This window comes from Teleopsis dalmanni, chromosome X (genome assembly GCF_002237135.1).
Source record: "Teleopsis dalmanni isolate 2A chromosome X, ASM223713v2, whole genome shotgun sequence".
In the NCBI taxonomy this organism is placed as follows: Eukaryota; Metazoa; Arthropoda; class Insecta; order Diptera; family Diopsidae; genus Teleopsis; species Teleopsis dalmanni.
Window position 1 is genome coordinate 6,421,094 of NC_051848.1, and position 26,680 is coordinate 6,447,773.

The 26,680-nt window shown below is 27.1% G+C and overlaps 3 protein-coding genes across 4 annotated transcripts in view; 1 reads left to right on the forward strand and 2 right to left on the reverse strand.

The window, feature by feature from the left end:
• Window positions 1–4,191: 4,191 nt before the first annotated feature.
• Window positions 4,192–5,296, reverse strand: LOC119687889 (mitochondrial inner membrane protease ATP23 homolog). Its single transcript, XM_038102431.1, has 2 exons — window positions 4,478–5,296; window positions 4,192–4,412 (listed from the first exon to the last, which is right to left on the reverse strand). Exons 1-2 carry the CDS (start codon window positions 5,084–5,086, stop codon window positions 4,212–4,214), a joined length of 810 nt encoding a protein of 269 aa, XP_037958359.1. The 5' UTR covers window positions 5,087–5,296; the 3' UTR covers window positions 4,192–4,211.
• Window positions 5,297–5,984: 688 nt separating this feature from the next.
• LOC119687890 (cell division cycle protein 20 homolog) lies at window positions 5,985–9,623 on the forward strand. Its single transcript, XM_038102432.1, has 3 exons — window positions 5,985–6,607; window positions 6,687–6,981; window positions 8,601–9,623. Exons 1-3 carry the CDS (start codon window positions 6,293–6,295, stop codon window positions 9,548–9,550), a joined length of 1,560 nt encoding a protein of 519 aa, XP_037958360.1. The 5' UTR covers window positions 5,985–6,292; the 3' UTR covers window positions 9,551–9,623.
• Window positions 9,624–21,077: 11,454 nt separating this feature from the next.
• LOC119687443 (zinc finger protein 628) overlaps window positions 21,078–26,680 on the reverse strand; it is a 39,474-nt gene continuing 33,871 nt past the window's right edge. Inside the window, exons 2-7 of one of the 2 annotated variants that reach the window (XM_038101760.1) lie at window positions 25,460–25,793; window positions 24,236–25,387; window positions 23,955–24,122; window positions 23,152–23,889; window positions 21,985–22,194; window positions 21,078–21,906 (exon numbers count right to left, since the gene is read on the reverse strand). In XM_038101760.1, the coding sequence (XP_037957688.1) occupies window positions 21,317–21,906; window positions 21,985–22,194; window positions 23,152–23,889; window positions 23,955–24,122; window positions 24,236–25,387; window positions 25,460–25,793 (3,192 nt within the window). In that variant the 3' untranslated portion in view covers window positions 21,078–21,316. The remainder of the gene's footprint in view (window positions 21,907–21,984; window positions 22,195–23,151; window positions 23,890–23,954; window positions 24,123–24,235; window positions 25,388–25,459; window positions 25,794–26,680) is intronic. The other variant, XM_038101761.1, reaches the window with a different exon arrangement.

Sequence of the window (26,680 nt, forward strand, 5' to 3'; positions counted from 1 at the left end):
GATAATGTAATAACATATAGCTTATCCAAAGCACGGGTGTTTAAAAATAATATTCCAAAAACCATGCTATTGGTACGAATTTTCAAGTAACAGTCAAGCGAAAGATCTAATTAATCCAATTCTTTGCAAAAAAAAAAAAAACGTTCCTACTCAGCAATACAGATCCGATGTTGCTTATAGATTGCTTATTATTATTTCCCTGGTTATATTATTAACTGGAAATAAAAGAGACTTTGGAACATCCTTTATGCTTATGGCAAGCATTGTTATGAATATGCTTATAATGTGTGGAGACTCTAAAATTTTGGAAATGGGACTTTGAAATACTCTAAAAATGTGTAATAAGTGTCTATATTATACATGCTGCATATTAAAAATATATACATTGTGACCGAAAAGTTTCCGGAAAATTTTAAATAAAACGCAAAATTCTTAATCTTCATCAATATTTATTTTATCTCCTTCAAAATATGCTCCATTAGAAGCGATACACAAATGCCAACGTTTCTTCCAATCATCAAAACATTTTTTATAGGCGCTTTCCGGTATGGCTTTGAGTTCCCTCTGCGAATTCTGTTTTACGTCTTCTATGGATTCAAAACGCGTTCCTCTGAGTGGTAATTTGAGGTTGGGAAACAGGAAAAAGTCACACGGTGCAAGATCAGGTGAATACGGTGGCTGTTCGATGGTATTTATTGAATGTTTGGCCTTAAAATCGTTGATAATGTTGAACAAATTGAGGTGAATCGGAACAAGCCGGGCGTTGACACGTCGCATACACAAATTGTCCACCAAAATCAAACGAGCCATCTCACGACCGATGCCTAGCTCTCGTGCTATCTCTCTAACACTCACATGAGGATTTTTGAACACGATTTCCTTTGCCTTTTCAATGTTTTCGTCGGTGGTAGAGGTCGAAGGTCGTCCAGAACGCGGCATGTCTTCGACGGTCGTACGACAGTCCTGAAAGGCTTTGTACCACTCATAAACTTGAGTTTTCGATAAAACTGATTCCCCATAAGCCTTTTGTAGCATTCGCAACGATTCTGCACACGAAATTTCGTTCGAAAAACAAAATTTGATGCAAACTCTTTGTTCAATATTTTTTTCCATTGTTTTTTTCGCAACGCACTACTGAGGTGAACTGGTTTCAACAGCTGCCGTAAACGAACTGTCCGACAGATCGCGCTCATTTTTGGCATAGTAATTAAGGACAGTGCTGCCAAACTACATAAACTTAAAATATCGAAAAATATACAGCGCGCGAATTTTAAATGAGAATTTCCGAAAGCTTTTCGGTCACAATGTATATATGGAAATTTTGCACCATTCAGTATCGATAGGGACTAATAGGTCTATATATATAGCTTACAGCTAACCAAATAAACATAATCTAATTCTATTACCGTTTTCTCTAAGAGCGTAATTCAGGTTAAAGAACCTTAAAGAACCACATTCTTAGGTAACAAGTTGGGTAGCATTTTGTATGACAGTTAAACTTTGATCTTATACTAGAAATACTAGAAAATGTGTTCGTAATACCATCAAAAATAGAAAGAATATGTTATGCTTTTATGGATCCTAAGATACATAGATTCTCAATCAACAAACAGACAGTTAAAAGAAAGATTTTCTTGAAACTGTGGTAACCCGTAATGACCGCAAATAGAAATCTTCACTTTTCCTAACAGATAAATAACTCAATTATACGCTCATAAAGAAAAAAATTTTGATAGCAAAATATTGATATTAACATATAAATTAATAATTTATTTACCTTCCTCTGGAAATAATATGTCCGCAATAAAATTAAAAACAATGCCCAAAAACTCACAGTCCTCCATATTTTGCTAGTAAAATTTAGTAGACTTTGCTTAGCTGTTTTAACTTTGCAATTATTTTATTAACTAAAAATGTTCCAATGAGAAGCCAACCTTTTCATTTTAAATGAGTTTAATTTAATTAATAATTACGCATTTAAATTAAATAGTAAAACATTTATTTAATTTACATTTTTGGTCTGTAAAATTAATAAAATGAAACCGACAATACAGACATTGTTCATCTTCGCACAAGCGCATATAGAGAAAAATATTTCAAACTTTGCATGGATATAGAAAGTCTAAGATCTGATTTGGACACAAAACGCACTAGTCAGCTACTTAAACTAAGGCAGAACCTGCTCAGTACCACAGTATCTGTGTTGACTGGCCACTGCAAAATAAGAAGGCATGCTATGAGACTGGGTCTACCCTATAATGACATGTATCGTGGCTGTGGCATCCAGGATGTGAAGGAAACCGTGTTCCATCTTATGTGTCAGTGCTCTTCTATAGCTAGAAGAATATCAAAAATCTTTGTGGCCCCTTTTCTTACGGACCTAACCGTGCTATCATCCTATCATTTTAAGAATAGCCAAATTCAATCTGTCAGATTGGTTTTCCTTTACCTTATGGGGCAGTCGTTACCTTTTTTGGCGCTGGTCGTATTCAAGCTATGTACGCACCAATGCTATTCCTATGGTGTCACAATGAGCCATTATTTGAGCTCAACTAACATAAAACTGACTTGTTTAGTGCTAAGATAATATTCTATAAAATTAAATGGTTATTGTTGTGATGATCCTATTTTTTACTGAATAGAGTTGAGACCGTAACCTTGGTGTATTTGGTAATGGACGCAATAGGAAGACAACTATGTATATCAAAGTTTCTGACATATTAACGAATTTTCAATATCTTTCTTAGCGTTTTTTTTTTTTTTGATGTCATTGCACCTCCTGAAGCATCTATCACAACCAGATAACCTGCTCACTGGCGGTATATATAAGCACTTTTGTTTTGTGAAGTTGAAGCTGTAGTGTTTCCAAATTAAGTTTTTGCTAAACTAGTATTTCATTGTATTAGTTTACTCAGTTCTGGCATTGTTAACCGTTAACAGCTTGGTTTCTGATTACGGTGAAAGTAGTCAGACCACTTCATCAATATGCACCAGTTCATCAGGGAATAAGAAATTTTAGTTGCGTCTACATAGAATATATAATGTGACCATACTAATATGGCTATTATGAGCATAAAAAACCATAGTTTTTATTCGTCAATTCAGTGTTTTTATACTCATTATACTCGCTCAAAAATATTTGCATCAAATATTAGAATCAATTTTCCTGTGGACAACAGGTATCACAAGATGCTGACCTTTTAACTTTTTAAGTTCCAAATAACATATTTTCTTGATTTTTTTCTTAAAGTAATCTATAACAGAAAATGCAGTGATCTATGTATCCCTTATATTTCACCAAGTAATGCAGACTAGCATCAATAGCCCATAAAAGAGATGTGACTCGACATCTCTTCATCATATTGGTTCGACCCGTACTCAAATTGGATTACGCTGTTTGCAATGTAAAAGCTCTCAAGAGCAGAGGTACAACTTCCTGAGGCAGTACAAGTATCAGAATACCTTGATATTTTAATTTTCTAAGTGGCCAAAGGCAGCTTAACTTTATTTTTTTCATATGTTTATAAAACAATTTACTACCTTAAATATACAATTCCTCAAGAACCTAAATCTTCATAAGAGATAGTTTTGTGGTAAAATGATAAAATCCAACATATTCACAATATAAATTAGAACCCATTTGGATTCTGCGGAATATTTGTCTAAAAGCTAAAATTCAATTTGTACATCATTTATTTTTTTAACGCGTATAAATTTGTCGAAAGTATTTTTCTATATTGTTAATATTTTATAAGACATTTAAAGTTTTTAAAAACAAATTTAATTGTATAAGTTAAGTCAAGTTGAATAGACCATTATTCCAAACACTCAAGCAGTTTACGTGAAAGTCTACCAACATGTCTTATGGATCAAATTTTATTCCATTTTTGCATACGTCAGTAACTTCAACTTTAACTATTTTAATGGAATTTTTCACGAGTTACGTCTTGGTATGACCAGTTACTAAATATCAGAAGCCAGGACATCTTATCATTCTAGTAAGACACTTCGTATGTTTTGTTTATAATTTCAAATGACTCTATACGAATTATTTATGTATATATCATATACTACTTCTTTGTATTATTTTAAAAAATTCTTAAACTGTAGATATAATTAGACGTTACAAAAAAATAATTAGTTTTTAAACCAAACTAACACATATATTTCCCAAAAAAAGAAAAAAATAAATGCCTAACTAAAAATATGTTTTAATAAATATCGTAACCATACATTGGACCTTCTAAATATGCTCTATGTTGATCAGGCGAGTTTCTACGTATACGCCTGCCAATGGGCTCTAAATCTGCATAGCATTTGGGGAACACACGTTCCACTGCTTCTAGTGCTTGCTCTTTGGTTACATTTCGCACCGCTAATACCGACTGCACTGCTTTCGATTTCACGCAATTCTATAAATAAAGTCAAAACATATTTTAAATGTTTAAACTTTGTTTTTGTAATGGAACACACTTACCTGATGCGATTGTTTGATATTAAATACAGATGTTTCACCTTGCACCAAAGCACTCATGAAAGAACAATGTGCTAAATTGGCCGCACGTATTTCAGTGCACGCCAAGTGGTCTATGTTTTTGAAGTCCATGTCATTCGTACAATAGTCGAACATATGTATCATTTCGTGTGTCAACACACCTTGTACCATGCCTTTATCTTTCGCCATATTTTGACAAACAACAACTTGGTTCAATACAGGATCATAGCCACCAGTTACTGATTTATCGCATACTTCACAGGATATGTGCCGCCGCAAATCTATTGGACAACCTGAACTACGTAGTGCTCCCATCATTAACTTAACAAGCGGACTGTTTTTGGCACACCAATACACATTTTTTTCACATTTTATCCTATCTATATTTTCGCGACCCTCCAAACCAAGCAATACATTCGACCATTTCGGTTTGTACTCTTCGCTTTTGCGTTCCGGATACAAATCATAACCCCATTCTTTTGTACGTTCTTCTGTAGAGTTTTTATTAGTTGTTTCTGCTTTTGTCACTGGTTTTTCTGTTTGTTTTGTTTCTGTTTGTTTATCACCTACTATTTTCGTCAAATAATCCATAATAACTCATGTCTTCTTATTGATGATTCTAATAATTCTGCTCCTTTGGCTGAACAAAATTTGTTAAATAACAAGAAAACCAAATTGTGGGTTATAAATCAGCTGTTTTGAAACCACAACGATCCACAAAAATGCGTTAATTGTCCAAATGCGTTTATCGTAATTTTACGGTCTTTGGCATTTATAACAAAGACCGTATTATTAAATGTTTTTGTTGACATTCTCATTGCGGAATGAACTAAAGAAAATCTGTGTCAAAAAGCAATGAAATATTGTGAAGTGTTGCATTTTACAGAGAAAATTACAAAAATTATTAGTGTGCAATAGTTAGTTGTATACAACATAAAAAATGAAATGTTTTTTGTGTTGTATACTTTTCTACTCTTAAAACTGTTTTAAATTGAAAGCATATAAATAGGTACGCAGTTGTTAAAATAACAAATTCATAAAAACTGTTTATTTACAAAGCCTATTCATTGTATAATAGCTTATCTGTATATTGCACATAATCATAATTTTGCACAATTGACTCGCTTTTCTATAAAATTGGATTGAAATTGTCAAATCAAATTCCATGCAAAAATACAATAGCTAAATTTGTGGTTTAATTGTGATTTGTATAAAATGAAGTTGAAATTCAATATTAAAAGACATAACTCTCAAATGTTTTTCATTTTTATCTACATACAACGTATTAATTTTTGTAATTTCCAATATATGTTATCATGTTGTAATAATAGCTTTTGTGTATTATTTGTTAATCTTATACTTAAAAATTAACATGTAAGTTAAGTATTTATGTGGTATACAAGAAATAGTTTTAAACTAAATTAATAATCATTATTTTTCTATGAAAAGTTGAAATATTAAAAAAAAAAAACTTGAAAAAATATTTCACAAAATTTAGAAATTATTTTTACGTGTGAAATAGATATTAGTACTAGACTAAAGACTCACTAAAAATAAAAATAGTTATTAACAAATACATTCACGCAGTTTATATGTATGGTTAACTTATAAATGACATTAACATTTTTATGCCACATGCAACTCTGCTAATTTTTCGTAGTCCTTATATTGTCAGTACTGTTCGCACAGTATCAAGCGCAAAAATTAAATTCAGCAAGGCCGCCATTACCAACGACAACATACGACGCATTCTGTTTTGATTAATACGGATGATTAAAGATATAATTTGTAACTAAAATGTCGCAATTTAATTTTGTTAATGAAATTAATAGCGCGCTTTCAATGAATGGCGAAATAAGTCGTGGACCAGCACCGCGCTGGAAAAAGAAGCATGATGTTTCTAGTTTTAGCTTGAACGCCAGTGCTAACAATTCGCGTTCGGTACTTTCCGTATTGTACAATACCAGCATTTCAAATCTTAATCCAAACTTGAAGACACCTGTTAAAAATCCTGACACTCGTCCCAAGAAAACTCCTAGTAAAACACCAAGCGGTGGTGATCGTTTCATACCGAATCGTTGTGCCAGTAATTTTGACATAGGACATTTTCTGGTGAGTGCAAAATAATGACTTTCAAATTATTTACTCTTATATAAATAATTTAATTTAATATATTTCTTCGTGTATGTAGTTAAATAAGGAGCGTGAACAAGAACGCGACAAAACCGAAAATGACAAAAACAAAATTTCTCCTAGTAAACTCGAACGACAAAAATTAATTGCCGATTCATTAAATATTGGCGATCTGAAGTCAACACGTATACTTTGTTATCAAAATAAGGCTCCAAGTGCACCAGATTCACATCAAAATCCATTAAAGGTTGTATTTTCCACAAATACACCACACTCGAGTAAAAGTGGTACACGGTATATTCCCTCAACTTCGGATCGTATATTGGATGCACCTGATATTATCAATGACTATTGTGAGTATATATTATTGTTTATTATATTAAGTTATTATAGTCAATATTTTATTATTATTATTTTATAATATCTTTGACACTACTTTACATACTTTTTTACACAAATTATTTTTCAATACTATGTCTAGATACATTCACACATGTCTTATTTTGAATATAACTAAGCAAATTTGGCAAGGTTAAGCTCAGTAGTGTTACACGATGCTTAGTCCCATTTTTAATATAAATAAAATACTTTTTATACATTTTGATGTACCAAAATGTAAAATGTACCTCTAAGACGTCTATATTCTATGTGAGGGTCTTATGTGTTATAAAGACAGACACTTCATGTGTTAAGTATCTAATATTTTAATACATAATTGCCACTGATTATCATTTCAGATTCCGTATAAATGCGTACTCATTAAACCACTCTATTAATATTCTTGATGTCGTTCAAAAATCTTAACGCAACTTTGTTAAATTATTACAAATATAATAATTTAATTTTAGTTGTAGTCTAATTATAATCAGCCTAATTCTAATGGAATTCATATTAAAGTACTTTAATTAATGCATTAAAAAAACAGATTCAATGAAAATATATTTATCAATTTCAGTAAAAAAAGAAACATAAAAATCAGAAACAATCCATAAAGCCTATCTTAAATATGTTAATATTATCTTAACCACTAGTTCCTAACTGGACATACTCTTGTTAACTGCCACTTTTCAAAGATGAATACCAACACTTGCAATTTCTCTGGAACGCAGAGTGAAATTTCCACCTGACTGTTCTGCACGTATCCTATGGGTGCCAAGATATGAGTCTAATACACCACGACATTGAACCAAATGAATTCTGGGATTTTATACAAAGAAATATTGTTAAGTTTATGCATAGCTTTAAAGTACCGTGGTTAGTTTAGGAAACTATCTCCAGAAACAGCAAAATAGTTCTAATAACCTCTGTTGTACTGTTGTCCATTCTTGTGATAATAATAAAAATAAGATAATCGATCTCACTTCTATTTTAAAACAGCCAGCGTTACCATTCGACTTCAGAATTCGTTAAAATATTTTCATTGACTATTCTTAATGCAATAAAATATCAAATCTATTACAAACTATTAGTTAATATGTTTTGCATGAACTGAATACTCTAAAAATGAAATCGCAGTACTTTCTATTTGCCTTGTGGTTACCTACTAAACTTTAAGAGTAACACATTAAAAAAGGGAAAGAGAACATTTAAATATCCATATACAAAATCTGGAATTGTCATGTCGCTTTAATCCACGCAGGACAGAAAGTTGTAGTCTAAAATTTTAAAAGATCTCGATGAAATCAAACACTTCCCTTTTTGGGGATTTAATATTTTCATCTCTTCAACATCATGGGTACGATTTTAGTTTCTCTGTTGGACTAAGTCCACCTGGGTTCTTCTAGAACCACTTTTCTCAAACCAAATAAAAGATATTTTCTATGAACCGAAAAATTATAGAAGTATATAGTGTCTGACCACAAAATCCACCATTACTTGATTTAAAATAAGATTAAAAGATTATTTTAAGATTATTTTATTTTATGAATTTTTATGAATTCTTTTACTTTAACGAAATTTTATATTCTTTTAGATTTAAATTTAATGGACTGGAGTTCTGATAACATAGTGACTGTAGCGCTCGGTAGTGCTGTATATTTATGGAATGCCGGAACTGGAAATATAGAGCAATTGGTTGAGTACGAGGGTGGCGATCACGCTTGCTCTTTGTCCTGGATTCAAGAAGGCCAGATATTAGCTATAGGCAACACTACAGGTGTAGTGGAGTTATGGGATTGTACAAAAGGAAAACGTTTACGCATTATGGAGGGTCATAGTGCACGTGTTGGTGTATTGGCTTGGAACTCTTTTCTGGTTTCATCGGGTAGTCGCGATTGTTCTATAATACATCACGATGTACGCGCACGTAATCACAGGGTTAGTACGTTAAATTCACATACACAGGAAGTGTGCGGTTTGAAATGGTCTACAGATTATAAGTATCTTGCTAGTGGTGGCAATGACAATTTAGTCAATGTCTGGCCGGCTGTTAGTGGCGGTGTTGGCACAGGTACAAACGTTTTACATACACTTAATGAACATCAGGCTGCTGTACGCGCAATAGCATGGTGTCCATGGCAAAAGAATGTATTAGCCACTGGCGGCGGTACAGCAGATCGTTGTATCAAGTTTTGGAATATAAACAACGGTAGTAACACCCATTCTATTGATACTCAATCTCAAGTTTGTGCTTTACTGTGGTCACGTAATTACAAGGAATTGATCTCTGCTCATGGTTTTGCAAATAATCAGTTGACCATCTGGAAATATCCTTCTCTTGTGAAGCAGACTGAACTAATTGGTCATACAGCACGTATATTGCAATTGGCTATGTCACCTGATGGCAGCACTGTCATTAGTGCGGGAGCTGATGAAACTTTGCGTCTATGGAATTGCTTTACTCCTGATCCACAGGCTGCCAAAAAATCGAATGCTGTAGCAAGTCGTGCTCAACAAAGCGTTTTCCGTCAAAGTATTCGCTAAAAAATTTCATATTTTTTAAATTGACTAAAATTTCTTTATTTTTATATATTTGATTTTTATAATAAATTGTTATTACGACTAATATTCGATAAGTTTTTTAAAATTCTTACTAGGCTTAGGTCGTTAATTTAACATATAAAAATTAAAAATGTTTTTTTAAATAAAAATTACACTTATAAATTTGTATTAAATATTTAATTATATTTTAATTTTTATAAAAAATTATTTATATTACATATATTGCGATCTACTTCGTAGACCAATTTGGTTTCTTGTTTTGGAAATATGTCGTCTATATGTTTATTTACATGTATTTGAATATGTAATTTATTATTTATTTATTATTGTACACTGAAAATGGTCTACGAAGTAGACTTAAATGTTTGTAATATAAATGATTTTATATAAAAATTAAAATATAATTAAATATTTACACTTATACAAGTTTATAAGTGTAATTGTTTTTTAAAAAAACATTATTAATTTGAATGTGTTAAATTAACGACTTAAATTACTGGGCTTATGATTAAAAAACGTATATTAGATTTTAATTAAATATTTTATTTTAGTAGTGAATGTTACTATACGTATTAGAATTGATTAATTAGAAAAGTCTGTTAACACCATTGAAAAGTTTTCTATATTTTTATTATGACGATGTTATTAAAATATTACGGTTGTTCTCACTTCCTTGTATTTGAAAACTTTTTTATAAAATTTTGTAATGCAAATTTATTTTTGATTTATTAAAAATAAAAGACAAAAATGCAAGAAAAAATATTGAATGGCTATTAGTTTTAACTAAAATATTTAAGATTACAAAAAGTTCGCTGAAAAATAAGCCAACGTGACAATTTAAGATATCTTACAACTGGTCAATTAAATATGTTTGATGTAGTTTTTCGTTTAATTTTATTAATTTTACTGGTATTTGTATTGCTCTTATAATTTACAGTTGCTAAGTTTTCAACTTTTTGACATATATTGTTGTGATAGCCTGCAGATATCCACTTGCAAAATGCCTTTAGGGTGTGTTGAACGACACTTAGTAGTCATGATTGACGGGTAGCTTCGAGATGTAGACCCGACCAACTCTTTCAGATTGATTGATATCGAAAGCGTATTAAGGATCGATATCTCAGCGATGAGTTTATCTTCTCAGCAAGAGAATAATTTTTTCCAGTACCATGTACCATCCATATAGCCGTTTAATTATCTAAATGGCTGGTTGTTAAGTACTTCACATTATAACAACTTTTAAAATGGTACGATATATGCACCAGCACTTGCTGAGGACAGACAAACTTTACAAATATGGAAATATTGCGTTTTATACTCTTTTCTGCTCCGTCAAGAAGTTAAATTAATATATTAAAAATATACTATAATTTAAAAAGATTCCTGTTAGTTCCAGATAATTAGATAAGGTTAGTTTTTTAAAAGAATTTTAAATCCGTTCATAAACAATTTCTAATAGAGCAATTTCTGCAATACCATCAGGCGCCTGCGATTTCGAGGAACTACTGTAACAAGAGCAACCTGCCTCAAAAACTACTAGAGTTATTTAACTTTATCTGGTTGCTGGCTGGATAGTGTATATCTAAAAGAAGACCTAGCGATTATTGGCTCGATTTAGTCCATAGTCTTTGTATAGCCGAAACTGCATGGTCTCACTGTTGTGATTATTCTTAAAGTGGTTGTGCCCGATATTTGTTCTATGTGCTTACAGTTATTTTACTAGTACTTACGTTGCACAGATTTAATTTTATAATAATGTATAAATAATTTTTTTAATTGAACCTTCTAGTTTTTCAAGTCTGAGAAATTTCTTCATGTTTTGGCCGTGTTAAGTAAGTTCTTCCTGTTTGTGATTTGTACTTCCCTCTTTGTTGTATTGTTGGAAAACTGGTTGTGTGAGTTATTCGTTGCCTTTATTAAATGGTTAACCATTCAATTCTTAAGCAGTGGTTACACGGCTACAGTCAGTTGTTTTCTATATTTCTATACGTCTTAACTAGAAAAGTTAAAACATGTCCATTACGAATTTTATATAACGATGATCAGAGTAAAACTCTTCCTTCAACACCTACTATCTATGTATGTATTTAACAAAAAAAATCATATACCAGAGTAATATCTTAAACTTCTTTTGACTTTAAGCCTGCGACACGTGATCATCTGAAAACCAAAGTGAACCTCCTAATCTTCTTCTGGAACCCTTAATGACAAATAAACTTCACTGTCCATTGTTTTGCCTTTCATCACCACCTTCGTTGAAATATTACTTGGGAAAACTTATACGTACTATCGGCTGTGTAACTGCCCGGCTCTCTGGAGAACTCGACAAAAATTCTTGTGGGCTGTCAGTTTTACTGGACTGAAGCACATACCTGAGGTTTCTATTGAAATCGATGCACACTATCGCTAAAAAAAATTAAGACTCTGATTCAGTATCGCAATGGACCTTAATGGTGTACGCGTGGCCTTTTTGGTCTGCCAGCATAACATAAACCTATACGTATTATTACAATAGTATATATTACAAACTAATTCAATTATATAATATGTTAAAATAAATATTTCCCAACATCTAACTAACGATAGATGTTGGGAAGAATTCATTAATTTTCGCCATGTGTTTCGATTTTTAAGATGGTAATTCAATAAAAAAAAGGTTATTTCTTTTACATTTTTCTAAAATTCTTATATTTTTACATTAATTATTTTTTTTTAGTCATAATTATAATATTTTTTTTTATTATTTATTACATTGTTACCTTTTTTTTAATATTTCAAATTATTCTGCTTTTTTATATATTATATATTGATTTAATAGATCATATTTTTTCTAATTACTTTATATATTTGTTATATAAATATATATATTTTTATGTAAATATATATATATATATTTATGTATATGTATTTATATTTATATATGCGTGTATAGCTACATTTCCATATGTTTTATGCTCTATTTGGATCGTCTGTTAGTATAAGGAGTGCCTCTATATGGGCATATTCTATAGTGAAGTTAGTATATTTTATTATATTGCAGTGAATTATTTTTGTTTATTTATTATTTTTTTTTATGTATATATTCGTATACAATTATTATTTTATTTATATAGGGAATTTGTTGACATAATATAATATATCAATACAGGCTTTATTTCCTATTCATATGTAACTATATATGTAAATAATATAACTATTTCCATTTAACTGCTTTTTTTTAACTACACATTTAAGGTATTTAAATTTTTTTAATCATTTAATTTATTTATAATTTATTCCATTTTAATTTCTATAGTCAGTTTTGTGTGATTTTGCATATATTTAACAATATTTTTTTTTTTTAATTTTATATACATATATAATATATTTAAATTTATTAGAGATATACATATTTATGTATATATAAGTGCTTAGCTTCGCGTATACAAATTCATGTAAAATAGTTTTTTGTTTTAATTTTTGTATATATATTTAGTTATATATAATTAACTTAATTACTAAATTCATGTATACTTCAGTTAATCAATTATATATGTATATGTATTTATATATATATATATATATATATATAACTACGCATCTATACAATTATGTATCTATGCTATTATAAATTTAAATGTTTTTCTTTTGTATATATAATTTTAATATGTATATTTATTGTTCTCATGTGCTATGATTTCTTGTTGTTTTTTAAAATATTTTCTTTTTATTAATTATTGTATATGTATATAATATATATATTTCGTTATTTTGTTTATTAGGAAACATTTTGCATATTATTTATTTTTTAAACATAGTGTTTTGAGTAATAATTTGAAAATGAATCAGTGAGATTGAGAGAGAGAGAGAGAGACAGAGAGACAGAGACAGAGGGGGAATGAGAGCAGTTTGTTGTAAGAAATTAATTGTTAACATGTAAATATTTTGCTTATTAATAAGCGATTTTACAATATTCCTGAGTTTGACAAACAGCAGCCAGAAAGACATCATATTTTAAATTTGAATAATTAATATATTAAAAATAATTAAATTAAAAATAAAAACGGTTGAAAAAAAATTTGCCTAACAAGGAATACGAGGTTTATTTTTTTTAATTTATACATTGATGAATATTATTTTTAAAATTGTAAATAAATTATTTATATTTTATTCATTCAAATATTACAAAACCCACTGTTTGCATGTGATATTGATTTGAAACGAGTAAAAAAATTATTAAATTTTATGGATAGCGATATTGATAAAGAAAAAAAAAAACAAAAAAAAATTCTATAGAAAATGCATAAATAAAGTTATAGCACTTATAATTGAAGTATATATGAATTATTAAAAATTTTCATTTATAGACTTGGAAGTGTTTTTTATTGTTTTTTGTGTTGTTTTTGTTTGCTGTTTTATCCCTTGTTTGGTTGCTTGCTTCAATATAGTAAAAAACACAATTTTTTCTATTTAATATAATTTTCAAAAATTGAAATGTTTTTTTGGAGAACTTATTTTCTTATGAATTCTTTTTTTTTTTTATAAATTATAAACAATATACGATGGCATATATTTTTGCATGATATTACGAAATTATATATTTGCATATTTTGTAGTTGCTATATATTTATATATATTATATATATTCAATTATGTTTTATTTATTGTTACTGTTTTTCAAATTCAAATATTAGAAATAATAGTTTTACTATTTTTATTTAATAATTTGTCTTATAAATGTTCTTCTTCGTAAACTTTATTTGTAATTAGTTTATAATTTCTTTTATTATTGTATTTACTAAAAGTGCTTTTGTAGTATTCATACATATATACATGTCATTTAAAAATTGCGAAGTATACATAGAAAACTAATTCTAAACAATTTTTTTTTTACTTGTTAACTACTAAGTTTAAGTTTATATAAATTTTCACACACTTTGACATCTAAAACTTTTTAAAATTATTTTAAATTTCAAAATTCAAAATTATATCAAATTAAAATATTATTACTATATATGTTATGTTTAATATTTTTTAACTAAATTCAATTTTCTGAAAGAACAACAATTTTGTTACAATTTAAAATTGTTCCCTGCATATTTTATTAAATTTTTTTTTAAAATGATTTAATATATATATTTTATTTAAGATTTTACATATTTAATTTTGTTTTTTCTAAGAAAATAAATTCTAAAAGTGCTTAAAATATTATATAGCTATCATATATAGTGTTAGATAAAACAAATTAGTTTGTTAAAAAATGTAGCAAAAATGTATGTTATTATTATTAAAAACGAAAAACATTTAGTAAATATACATTAAAAATATTAAAAACAAAATTATGTTTAACAAATGATTATATGATAACAATATGCGATAAAATTAAAAACTCACATATGTTTTTAATTTAAAAAATTAAAAACATAAATATTATAATAAATAAAATAAATTTTAGGAAAGTAAAGTAAAATGTATAAGAAATATATAAAATAATAATAAAATTAAATTAAGAATCAATAATAAATTGTTATAGCTAGAAAACGATAAAAATCTACGTATAGATATATAAGACTGAAATAAATAATAATAATAATATTAAATATAATGAACCATCATATTAATTGACAACAAAATAAATTAAAAAATTAATATATATAAATATATATATATATGAATAAAAACATATTCAAAAAATACTTAACAAAAAGTTTTGCTTACTTTCTCCAATAGTTATTGACCAATTAACATATGGAATAATGATTGTGAACTCGAATACTTTGGATAGTATGCGATATTTGTTGATCTACATATCTCCAAATAATGTAAACTTATTTATTTAATATTGGCAGTATTCAATGACTATAATTCTTTATTCTTTAGGCTTTAACAAAATTAAGTGCCATCTATGAAGTACGACAGTTGTAGAAAAAATTTAAATTAAATTTTTTAAAATCAAATATTTTAATATTTTTTAAACAGAAATTATAAATAAATAATAAATATCTTAACATTTAAAAAAATTTATTTTTTTGTAAATAACCGAAAATATTTAATTCGAATGAAAATCCTATAAGGATTAAAACTAACAAAGTGAACTAAAAACAAATTAAATATAATTTTAAAAAATTACAAATATCTTTTAAATATTATAATATAACAAAACAGTTATATATTTTTTTTTGTATTTTCAAACTTAATACATTTATAATTATAAAAATTATGCAGTTTTAAAAAAAAAATTAATATGAACAAATTAATATGAATTTCGCAGACTAAAATTCAATTCAGCTATAATTTAATTTAAGCATTAAACAACACATAAATTTTTTGTATTTTTTTTCTAGCTGTTTCAAGACTGTCTGGAATTCTCTGTATGGAAGGTTCCAATTTAACAATAACATCAAAGAATATGTAACTGTTGAGCGTTATTAGCACGGATCTTATAAAGAAAAAATGAACAAAATAATATAAAAATATGCTGACATGTCAAAAAGTTTATCAAATATTTTCAACTCGATTGAATTTTAATATTCACGTTTTTTAACTAATCGTTAAAAAAGTATATGAATTGATTAAATGATAAAATTTAATTCAAAAATGAAATAAAACAAAATTTGTATTTTAAGAAAATAATATATATAATTGCATTATTTTTTATAATAGTTATTCATAATATTTTTATAATATATTGTATATTCATTTATATGTATAATTATATATACTTGTTTATTAAATTGTATTAACTAATAAATGTGTTATACATTAAGCTTACATCATAAAGAACATCAAGTGTTTAAAAAACAATTAAATAAAATTAAAATAAGGAAGCATAACAATTTTCTGTGCGTGTTATAATATAATTCTACATTTTATTTTAAAAGCTTATAAAAACAAAAAAAAAATAAATAAAAGTTTAAAAAAGTCATCACTAAATCTATTAAAATTTTTTAGATATGTCGTTTCATATTTTAAAAATTTTTATTATATTTTAATACATATATATTTAATTTTTTATATTTATGTGTGTATATTTGTTTTTATTTTATAACACAAATTTAAAATATAAATAAATAATTTTAATATTCATATATTAAGATATATATGGATATATATATATAGATATATACTTTATTTTTTATAATTCTATGCGACTACATATTTGTTTAAAATTCTGTATGCTTAATAATTTTTAAAAGTTTACTATGGGTGCGTGTAACAGTGTAAACTGAAAGATTTTAATATATGCGAAAGTTTCCACTATATTATATATATATATAACTATACATATATATAACTATATATATATAGACGACTATACATATATATAACTATACATATATGTAGCTATACATACATGAACTGATTTAATAGTTATATTACATAAATAAATAATAAAAATTAATAAAATATATATTTTTGATTTCAGTTATAAGAATTTATTACATTTTTATTTGAATTTAGAAAGTTAAGTATTTTAGGTATTAAGTATTTTGACAACAAATTTTAAAATAAATTAAAACTAAAAAATAAAAATAAAATAAAACTAAAGAAAATAAAATAAAACTAAAAAAATAAAATAAAACTTAAAAAAAAATAAAATAAAACTAAAAAAAATAATTCAAAATAAACAACTTTAAAATAAATTTAATAACTATAAAATAAATTTGAAATTTTAAAATAATATTAAATTTAATATAATAATAATCAAGAAGAAATTTAAATGAAATAAATTGAATACAATCTTAAAAAAATTAAAATCAATGAAACAATTAATAAACATATATATAAATATGAAACAAATCGAAAAAATATTTGTTAGTTTCAAACAAAAATTACAAATTAAAAATATATATTAGAGATGAAAAAAAAAATACATTTAAAATGAAACATTTTAAAAATTAATTAAATAAGAAATTATAACAAATTTATTACAAAAATTTTAAAAACGAAAAAGATATGAAATGAATTAATTATATTTTATTTGTAGAGGTTAGAATAATTAAAAATTATTGAATTTAATTAAAAAATAATATAATGTCAAATATTAAAAAAAAATTAAAAAGGATATATGTCACATTATTAACTATTTTTACTGTCATTATAAAAATGTTAATCAATTCATATATGAACTATGAAAAATAAATTTAAAGTTTTAATTTTTTTTTTATTTAGATATCTATTATTGTTTTTGTATATCAACGCAAAAATTGTAATCAAACATATGATTTAAGACATTTTAACAAATAGAAAATAAAATAATATTTCTATACTTAATCAAAACAATAGCTTAATAATACATAATAATAATGTTTAATTGTGAAATGTCTTTGTGTATAAAATAAACACAAGGTTCACTTTACTTATTTCATACAATATTTTGCATACACATACCGTGTGATATTGTTGACATATATAAAGAATTCATAACGATTCAATTTATATATTGAACTTATATATTAAGTCCATATACATATATTTAATTCATATCACAAATATACGGCTTATGAAAATATGTCATGTAGTTCGTGTTATATACAAAGAACAATATTGCAAGCATAACAATAATGCAGCTATTAGATTTTTATATATATCTATAGAATTAATTAAAGTACACATAATACAAAAATAAAAAAATAATGATACTAATGTATATATACATTAAGTAAAGTAATAATATTGTTATAATGTTAAAATTATTATGTGTTCATGTTTTTATGTTACAATGTGTTTAGATGTATTTTTTATTTACTTAAAAATTACTAAATTGTTAAAATGTTCATAGTGGGTATATGGTAACTTAATATATATTAAAAAATGATCATGACTGAATAAAACTTAAATAAACAATAACAAAACTTGGTTACATTGATTATTTATTACCAGGTTATATTTAAATTTTTTGCAATAAATTATATTTTACAAATGATTAACATTTTTTAAATATAAATTATAAAATATAAGTAGAAAATTGTTGCCTGCACAATTAGTTTTCTGAAATTTTACATTTAATATATTATTTGTCAATTTACAATTTTGCCAATAAAAAATATATATGCTACTATTTATAAATTAAAAAGTATAAATTGATTTTTCTTTAAAAAGATTATTTTTAATTCTAGTACGGCTAGTTTTATTGTATGCTATTATGTAAACTACATAAACCTGCAACTTTGTTTTTATTGTAAATATTATTATTGGATAAATTTAAAATTAAAGCATTTTCATTAATATTTTATTTATGCATAAACAATTTTGTTTTTATATTCTGTATGTTTATATTTTATAGGCGTATGTATGTATGTGTGTAAAGGGGTTTATCTATAAACATAGCTTTATATTTATGTTTCTTAAATATAAATATATTTATAAATATTATATTTTTAATTAATATGCACACTTACATAGAACTTAAAAAAAATAAAAATATAATTATTTTTTCAATTTGGAAAATACTTATGCATAAGAATACATAAGAATTAATTATTTTGTTAATATTTCTAGATATTCTTCAACGAATCTTAATGTAAGTAGTCTCGTGTTTATAAATCATTTTCAACAAAAATTAGTAATTATAAATCATAAAACAATATAAGGCTTACGTCTAAAATGTGTAAATTTTTGGAAATTTTTAAATAAGGAAGAAAAGCATATATGTGTGGTTATACAAAAAGAATTATAAATCTTATAAATAAAAAGATATAAAACTGAAGTATAATTTCGTAATCAAGTTTCAAAATCAAAATCAAGTTTTTAAAATTTTCCGTTTTTATAGCATTTTGTAGTTGACAAAAACAATAGCAAACAATTGAAGTTATTTATGTCGTTTATGATCTCATATTTTATCAGATTACAAGGAGCATTTAAAAATAAGCTACAAAGTTTCGAATACACAATCAACAGATATGTATAAAATATTGTCTTGATTACAAATTTTTAGATTAAAAATGAAAATTTGTTTATTATGACTGATTTACGTTCAAATATAAGATCTTTATGAAGCTAAAACAACAACTAATAACAACACTTTGCAATTGTTATATGCTATTAACAATTTAAAATATAGAAAAATTTTTTTAATAGAATCTGAAAAATTTACATTTGTTTAAAATATTTAGTGGAAGCAGTTTTTCCATTTGCATTTGAAGAATATAAAAATAAAACAAAATAACTTAATATAAGTAATATATCAGACTAAAGCGTTCAAATGTGTTAGCTTAAAGCTTTTTTAAACTTTTTTATTTAAAATCATAAAATAATTATGTAATATATTAATTTATATATATAATGTTTTCTTCGTTGTAGTATTTGCAATACTGTATATATTTTATATTATTATCAATTTAAAACAAATATGTCGTAGATTAAGAATATGTCATACATTTTTACAGATAAGATATAAAGAAACAAATGTGAAGTTTAGAAATCTATCGAAAACATTGTGATTTTTAATCACAAATAAATCTTATAAATGTACATAGAAAGTATAATTTTTCAAAAAAAAAAAAAAGAAAAAGAAAGTTTAATAATAAAGATAAATGAAGACTATGTTAAAACATATCAAAATTTGCAATTTTATAACTTATTAAACATTAATAAGAATCATTTCTATTTAAATACTTTTGTATCCTCTTGATTTATGTACAAATAATATGAAGTTTTAATCTACATGTATTGTTATGATAAGTTGTCTTTTTAAATTCAACTAAAATTTCAGTAAAACAACCGTATGGACTAAATTATTATTTAGTATTCTAATAACTGATTTATAACAGTCGTTACTTAAGTCTCAATACTGACTGAAGTCATACTAAAATCATCAACTAGCTGACCAATTTTGAGATTTAAGTTACGATTGTGAAATTTGCCCTTAAAGTCTCAACTTGAACCACACATTGAGTAAAAATAATTTAGGTAGTTAATCTACTACTCTTTAGTACGCTTTTTAATATCTTGGGTAAATCTTTTCAGTTTATGTATATTGATACTCAGTATTTGCGTTAACTCTCTTCTTTTGATACCCAATTAGACAATACCCAATAACCCAATTAGGTTACGTATATATAAACTTCTTCATATTACCGACACAATATCTTAAATTAAATAATTGTTATAGTGTATTTATAAATATTACACACATATAAATATAGATAATATTTTTAAATATTCATATATAGTAAAGACTATGAGTGTTACTATATTGCACAATGAATTTTATAAGGAATATACTCTTTTGATATCCTTACTAAGGAAAAAGTTTTAATATCGAATCAAAATTTATATAAGCTAAGCCAATTTGTCGATATCAAATTTATAATTTGTAAAATATTTAAATTTTTTTTCTTTTTTTCAGAAAATTTTTTAACATAAAAGGTAAACATGTACAAATGGAAAAACAGTTATAAGGGTTAAAGGACTAAAAACCTTTAAAAATACTTCTTATAAAATAAATAAATGTTAATTATTAAATAATAAAGCAAACATTTTCGATTACAAGTACTTAATCGATTAAACAATATTACCATAAGTGTTCTTTAACGATTATCATCTTTTTATAATTCATCTTTTAAATAAAATGAATGTTTATCATTCCTAAAATATGAATTATCATTCAGTTCATTTTAAAAAGGTACTGCTAATGTTGAACGTAAAAATTATTATAAATATTTTGTTTATAAAACGCGTAATTACAGTAATTATAACTTTTAAAATAAAAGTTGTCGTTTTTTGTTTGATTGCGGCTCACCAATGCGTTGTAAAATTCTGCTGTTGTTAGTAAACAACAGGATGTTGTTCAACATTGCCTGGTAAGTGTAATTGCATTGCAGCACGAGCAAGGGCACTTGGATCAGCCTGTATTAAAGCAATTGGCACAGGCTGTGTTGATTGTTGCTGTTGTTGAGGTTGTAAATGCGTTGTTTGTGGTTGTTGTTGTTGTTGAGCAGCTTGATTCTGTTGTTGCTGATGATGTGTTTGCTGTTGTTGTTGCTGCTGCTGTTGTTGTTGTTGCTGTTGCTGGCGATGCTGTTCTTGTTGTTGATGATGTGCTGCTTGTTGTATTGATAACTGTAATAACTGATGTTGCTGTTGTAACTGCTGTTGCTGCTGCTGTTGTTGTTGTTGCTGCTGCTGCTGTTGCTGTTGTTGTTGTTGTTGCTGCTGCTGTTGTTGTACTTGTTGCTGATGCTGTTGGTGCTGTGGAAGTGGTTGTTGTTGCTGCTGCTGTTGTTTTTGACTATTATGCGATGTTATTGTTGAGGTAACTAAAGGTACTAGTTCAGGTACCAATTGCACAGCATTTGCTCCAGAAGCACCAGAAGTTATTTGTTGTATGGTATGCATAGTTGGTGTTTGATGAGGAACTACATAAATGAATTATAATATTAATTTTATATAATTTAAATAATATATTTCAATTATTGTATTTTAATTATACTTACTCAGAATAGGTTTTATTTCTTGCTTAACTTGCGTTAATATACCCGCAGGTATTTGAGGATGTGGCACAGGTGGTGGTGGCATAACTGCATCTGGATGGTTCATTTTCATATGACGCTTTAAATTTCCACGTTCAACAAAAGCTTTACTACATAATGTGCACGCATGTGGCTTAACACCAGAATGTGAACGCATATGTGAAACAAGATGACCTGTAAGTGGATTAAAATAAAATGTATGAATAAAAATATTTATATATATGAATACATATATTATATAAATTCTTATAATAGTTAGTTACAGTTTTTTTTGAACAGATATGTTGTTAAACCTGTTGTTAAACATGTTTAAAATTATGGTAAACAATTGTTAGTGTAAAAATATTTATAAATACGTTCGTTCGAGAACTTATTTAACTATAAACTACACAGGGTTGCTCTATTTATTTATTTGAATTTTAAAAACACTTTTTCTTAAACTAATATCTAGGTCATCATAAAAATACATAATTAATATAATTTTAATACATTATTTGAATATTTTTCTTTTTTGTCTTATATCTTAACCATGTTAGAAATATATATATCATAATATATTATATATAACAAAAATACATAAAGTTGTGCTATTAGTTTTATTTTACAAATGACTTTTTTTTATCAAAATTTTTCTTTATAATTTAATGTCAAAATGATCAAAATTTTTTATATTTGAAACGGACTAACTGGTTGATTGTTTGAATAATACACTTTTTAAATTATTTTTTAAAAAATTATAAATTTATTAACATCAATAACCAATATTTTTACTTTATTCTGTGGTCATCTTCAGGCCACTATACCTGAAGTTTAGTACCCTGACCAATTAGCCCGGTTCGAAAATAAATATTATAAAAAACAAAAATGTTCTTCTTAAAATTATATATGTTATAACTTAAATATATGAATGTTTTAAATTTAATAAATTTAAATAACTGAAAAAGAAATATTAAATTTAAAATTTAACAGTGAATAATAAAATATTCACTTTTAAAAAAGAAATATAACAAAACCATTTAAAATTTAAACTAAAAAAATTTAATTATGAGTTGCCAAATACTTTTTTCATTTATATATAAAAAATATAGTTTAAAATTCTATTATTTACATATAAATATATAAATGACCTACCTTTGCATATGAAGTTCTTAGGGCATTTTTCACATGCAAAAGGTCTTTCGCATTCTTGACCTTTTGTATGACTCCGTTGATGAAATAGCAAATTTCCTTTAAGAGGAAATGATTTGCCGCAAGTTTCACAAGCAAATGGTCGATCACCAGTGTGACACCGTGACATATGATTAATAAGATGTTCCTTACGCGTAAATGGTTTATTACACACATTGCAGCAGTGTGGATTGTCACTAGAATGTTGCCGCATATGATTGTTCAAATGTTCTTTACGTGTAAAAGTTTTCTGGCAATATTCGCACTTGTGCGGTGAATCGCCAGTATGCAAGCGTATATGATTCGTAAGATGTTCTTTCCGAGTAAATGTTTTACTGCAGTATGTACATTTATGCGGCGATTCGCCCGTGTGCTGTCGTACATGGTTCGTAAGATGTTCTTTTCGAGTAAAAGTTTTGGTACAATAGGTGCACTTGTGAGGTGATTCGCCTGTATGCTGACGGATATGATTGACCATATGATCTTTGCGAGTGAACGCTTTTGTGCAATAAGTGCACTTAAACGGTGTCTCACCGGTATGTTGACGTATATGGTTAACGAGATGTTCCTTACGCGTAAAAGTTTTTAAACAATAGGTGCAACGATGCGGTGATTCACCAGTATGTTGACGTACATGATTCAACAAATGCTCCTTACGTGTAAAGGTCTTTGAACAGAAATCACAGCGATGAGGTGTTTCACCTGTAAATTTGTTTATATAAAGAAATTTTGAAATAATTTTTGTATAATGCAATAATGTTTCGTACCGGTGTGCCATAGGATGTGATTAGTAAAATGTTCTTTTCTGCTAAAACTTTTACCACAAATTTCACAACGAAATGGTGTATCATTGGTATGAGAACGTATATGATTAGCCAAATGCTCCTTACGTGTGTATTTCTTGCCACATACATCACATTGATGAGGAGTTTGACCTATAAAACAAGCAGATATTTTTAGCAATTTCAATTGAAAAGATTATTTTTATTTAAACATTTTAAAGATAGTTTTAAAGATAATTTATATAAAATTTTATAAATTTACTAACCAGTATGCCACATATAGTGATTAACGTAATGTTCCTTGCGCGTAAATGACTTTTTACAAATATCGCAACGATGTGGAGTTTCACCCGTATGCTTTCGAACATGATTAACCATATGCTCTTTTCGTGTAAATGTTTTAGCGCAATATTGACAGCGAAAAGGTGTTTCTCCAGTATGCGATCGAAAGTGATTATCCAAATGTTCTTTACGTGCAAACGTTTTTTGACATATTGTACAAGCGAAAGGCTTGTCAGTTGAATGGCGTTTCATATGCCGCTCCAAACTGGCATTATTAGCAAATACATTAAAGCAAACAAGACATGTGAACATAGGTCCACCGATATGAATTTTACCATGACGTGTAAGATCCTGAGATGTAGTAAACCCTTGACCACATACTTGACAATTAAAAGGCTTGCGTTCGCTGTGATAGCGTCGATGCACAATTAATTGATAACGAAATTGAAACATTTTACCGCATATATCGCAAACATGATTACCGGTGGCAATAGGCGTACCATCAGGTGCCAAAGTAATACTAGCTGTTTGATCTATAAGTGGTATGCCACCCTCCATTTTAGGCATTAGAAGTCCAGTAGTGGTGGTAGTTATGGTTGCACCAGCTGGCGCAGTTGTACTACCTGTGCTTATAGTCGTTGTTAAATTAGATGTTGTCGTAACAGCACCAGCATTTGCATTAGCGTTGGCTGCTGCTGTAGCATTAGCACTTGCTACAACAGCTGCAACCGCAGCATTGTTAGCAGCATTATGTGATGTACCTACTGTTTGCCCGGGTATAGCGTGTGTAGTTAACTGTGGATTTATATCACCATGAATTTTACCAAATACTTCATGATACGTGAATAACTGTGATATGTCCTCTATATTAACCTTATACATTTCGATGCCAGGTGGTGGTTTACCCATAACATCATCTTTTATTTCTGTTTTAGGAGCACCAAGCGTAATAGTTGTCCCTGCACCCGCTCTTATAGGCGACGACGCAGCTGTAACGTGTTGCATAATTATATGTTGATTTATTTTACCATTAGCAAAAGGCTTTTCTTCTTTAATCATATCCTGTTGTAGAGTAACGTGTTGCTGTTGTTGCTGTTGCGTTACATGTTGGCGATTGTCATCATTGGTATTTAGTGCTAAAAAGACAAAAAAAAAAAATAAATAAATTAAGGATCACAAAAAGACGAATATCATTCATTGTTACATACTATGTACGTGTAATTGTTGTTGCTGATCTCTGGCGTTTGGATGTTGCTGTTGTGCAGCTAGGATAGCACCATTTGGCAATTGCTGACCAATAACTGCATTTGTCAACATAGGTTGCGGAATTTGTAGCGTTGCAGCGTCAATGCTACTAGTAGCAACTTTTGCACTTGTTGTTACTGCCGATGGTGTTGTAACTGGTTTAATGTCTGCCGGTATTGACTGAGATAATGTTGGTGGAACTACAGTTGATGGAGGTGCATGAGTAACGCCAATGTTATACGGTGCAGCTTGTCCAGGATTTTGAAACAAATTCGTAACTACCCAGTATTTACCTAACTATAAATTAAATAAAGATAGAAGTAAGTAATATTAATAATAAAAATATGGTTTGGATAATATATAAAAACTATTAATATTGTATTTAGTGATAATCGAAGTCATCAATTATTTTACATTATATAAGTTATATAAATATAATTTTAAAAATATTGTTTCAATTATACATTTTCCAAAGTTGTATATATAGATAGGTTTTCCACAAATTCGTTATATAAAACAAGAAGAATTTCATTCAAAAAAATAGCGATATTTTTAGTTTTTTATTGCTTCTAATACCCAAAAGAAGAGACTCAGAAAAGTAAGTATAAAACATTTGATCACTAAAGATCATAAACAATTTGGGTTTTCAATCGAATAACAAAACCAAGGACATAAAACCATTTATATATTTGCTAGCAACACAAGGCCGCGAGGTATGGATACCCTGATACAAATGAACCAACTCAACATTCTTTTAAAGACAGCACCCGTACTAAGAATAATTCTTGGCTTAATTTGAATCAGAATGAATCTTAGCGAATACAACAACAATGCAATATAAAAACAATTCTTTCAAGACTACAGAATACCAAGTGAGATAATGCCGAAAGAATATCAGAAAGCATACAAATATAATATTCATGTTCTTATAAAATACCATAGTTATATGAAATATTATAAAAATAGTTTTGATATGTGTTATTACGATTATAATAACGATAAGTGGTGATAGATAATAATAAAAGAAGTATACTCGCATATAATCTCAAACTCCATTTGCGTCACTTGTTAGGATTCTGTTTTCTACTACATATTAAACTTAAACTTCGTTAAACTTTATTTATATCATCAAAAAAATCGGTGTGGAAGATTATAAATAAGTTTATTATGCTGATGTTGCTATA

Bases quoted from the DNA above. Each gene is read 5' to 3' on its own strand.
- LOC119687889 (XM_038102431.1), bottom strand. From the start codon at position 5,086: ATGGATTATTTGACGAAAATAGTAGGTGATAAACAAACAGAAACAAAA. The intron at 4,413-4,477 runs GTAAGTGTGTTC...CTTTATTTATAG, and splicing joins ATATCAAACAATCGCATCAG to AATTGCGTGAAATCGAAAGC.
- LOC119687890 (XM_038102432.1), top strand. From the start codon at position 6,293: ATGTCGCAATTTAATTTTGTTAATGAAATTAATAGCGCGCTTTCAATG. The intron at 6,608-6,686 runs GTGAGTGCAAAA...TCGTGTATGTAG, and splicing joins TTGACATAGGACATTTTCTG to TTAAATAAGGAGCGTGAACA. The intron at 6,982-8,600 runs GTGAGTATATAT...ATATTCTTTTAG, and splicing joins TGATATTATCAATGACTATT to ATTTAAATTTAATGGACTGG.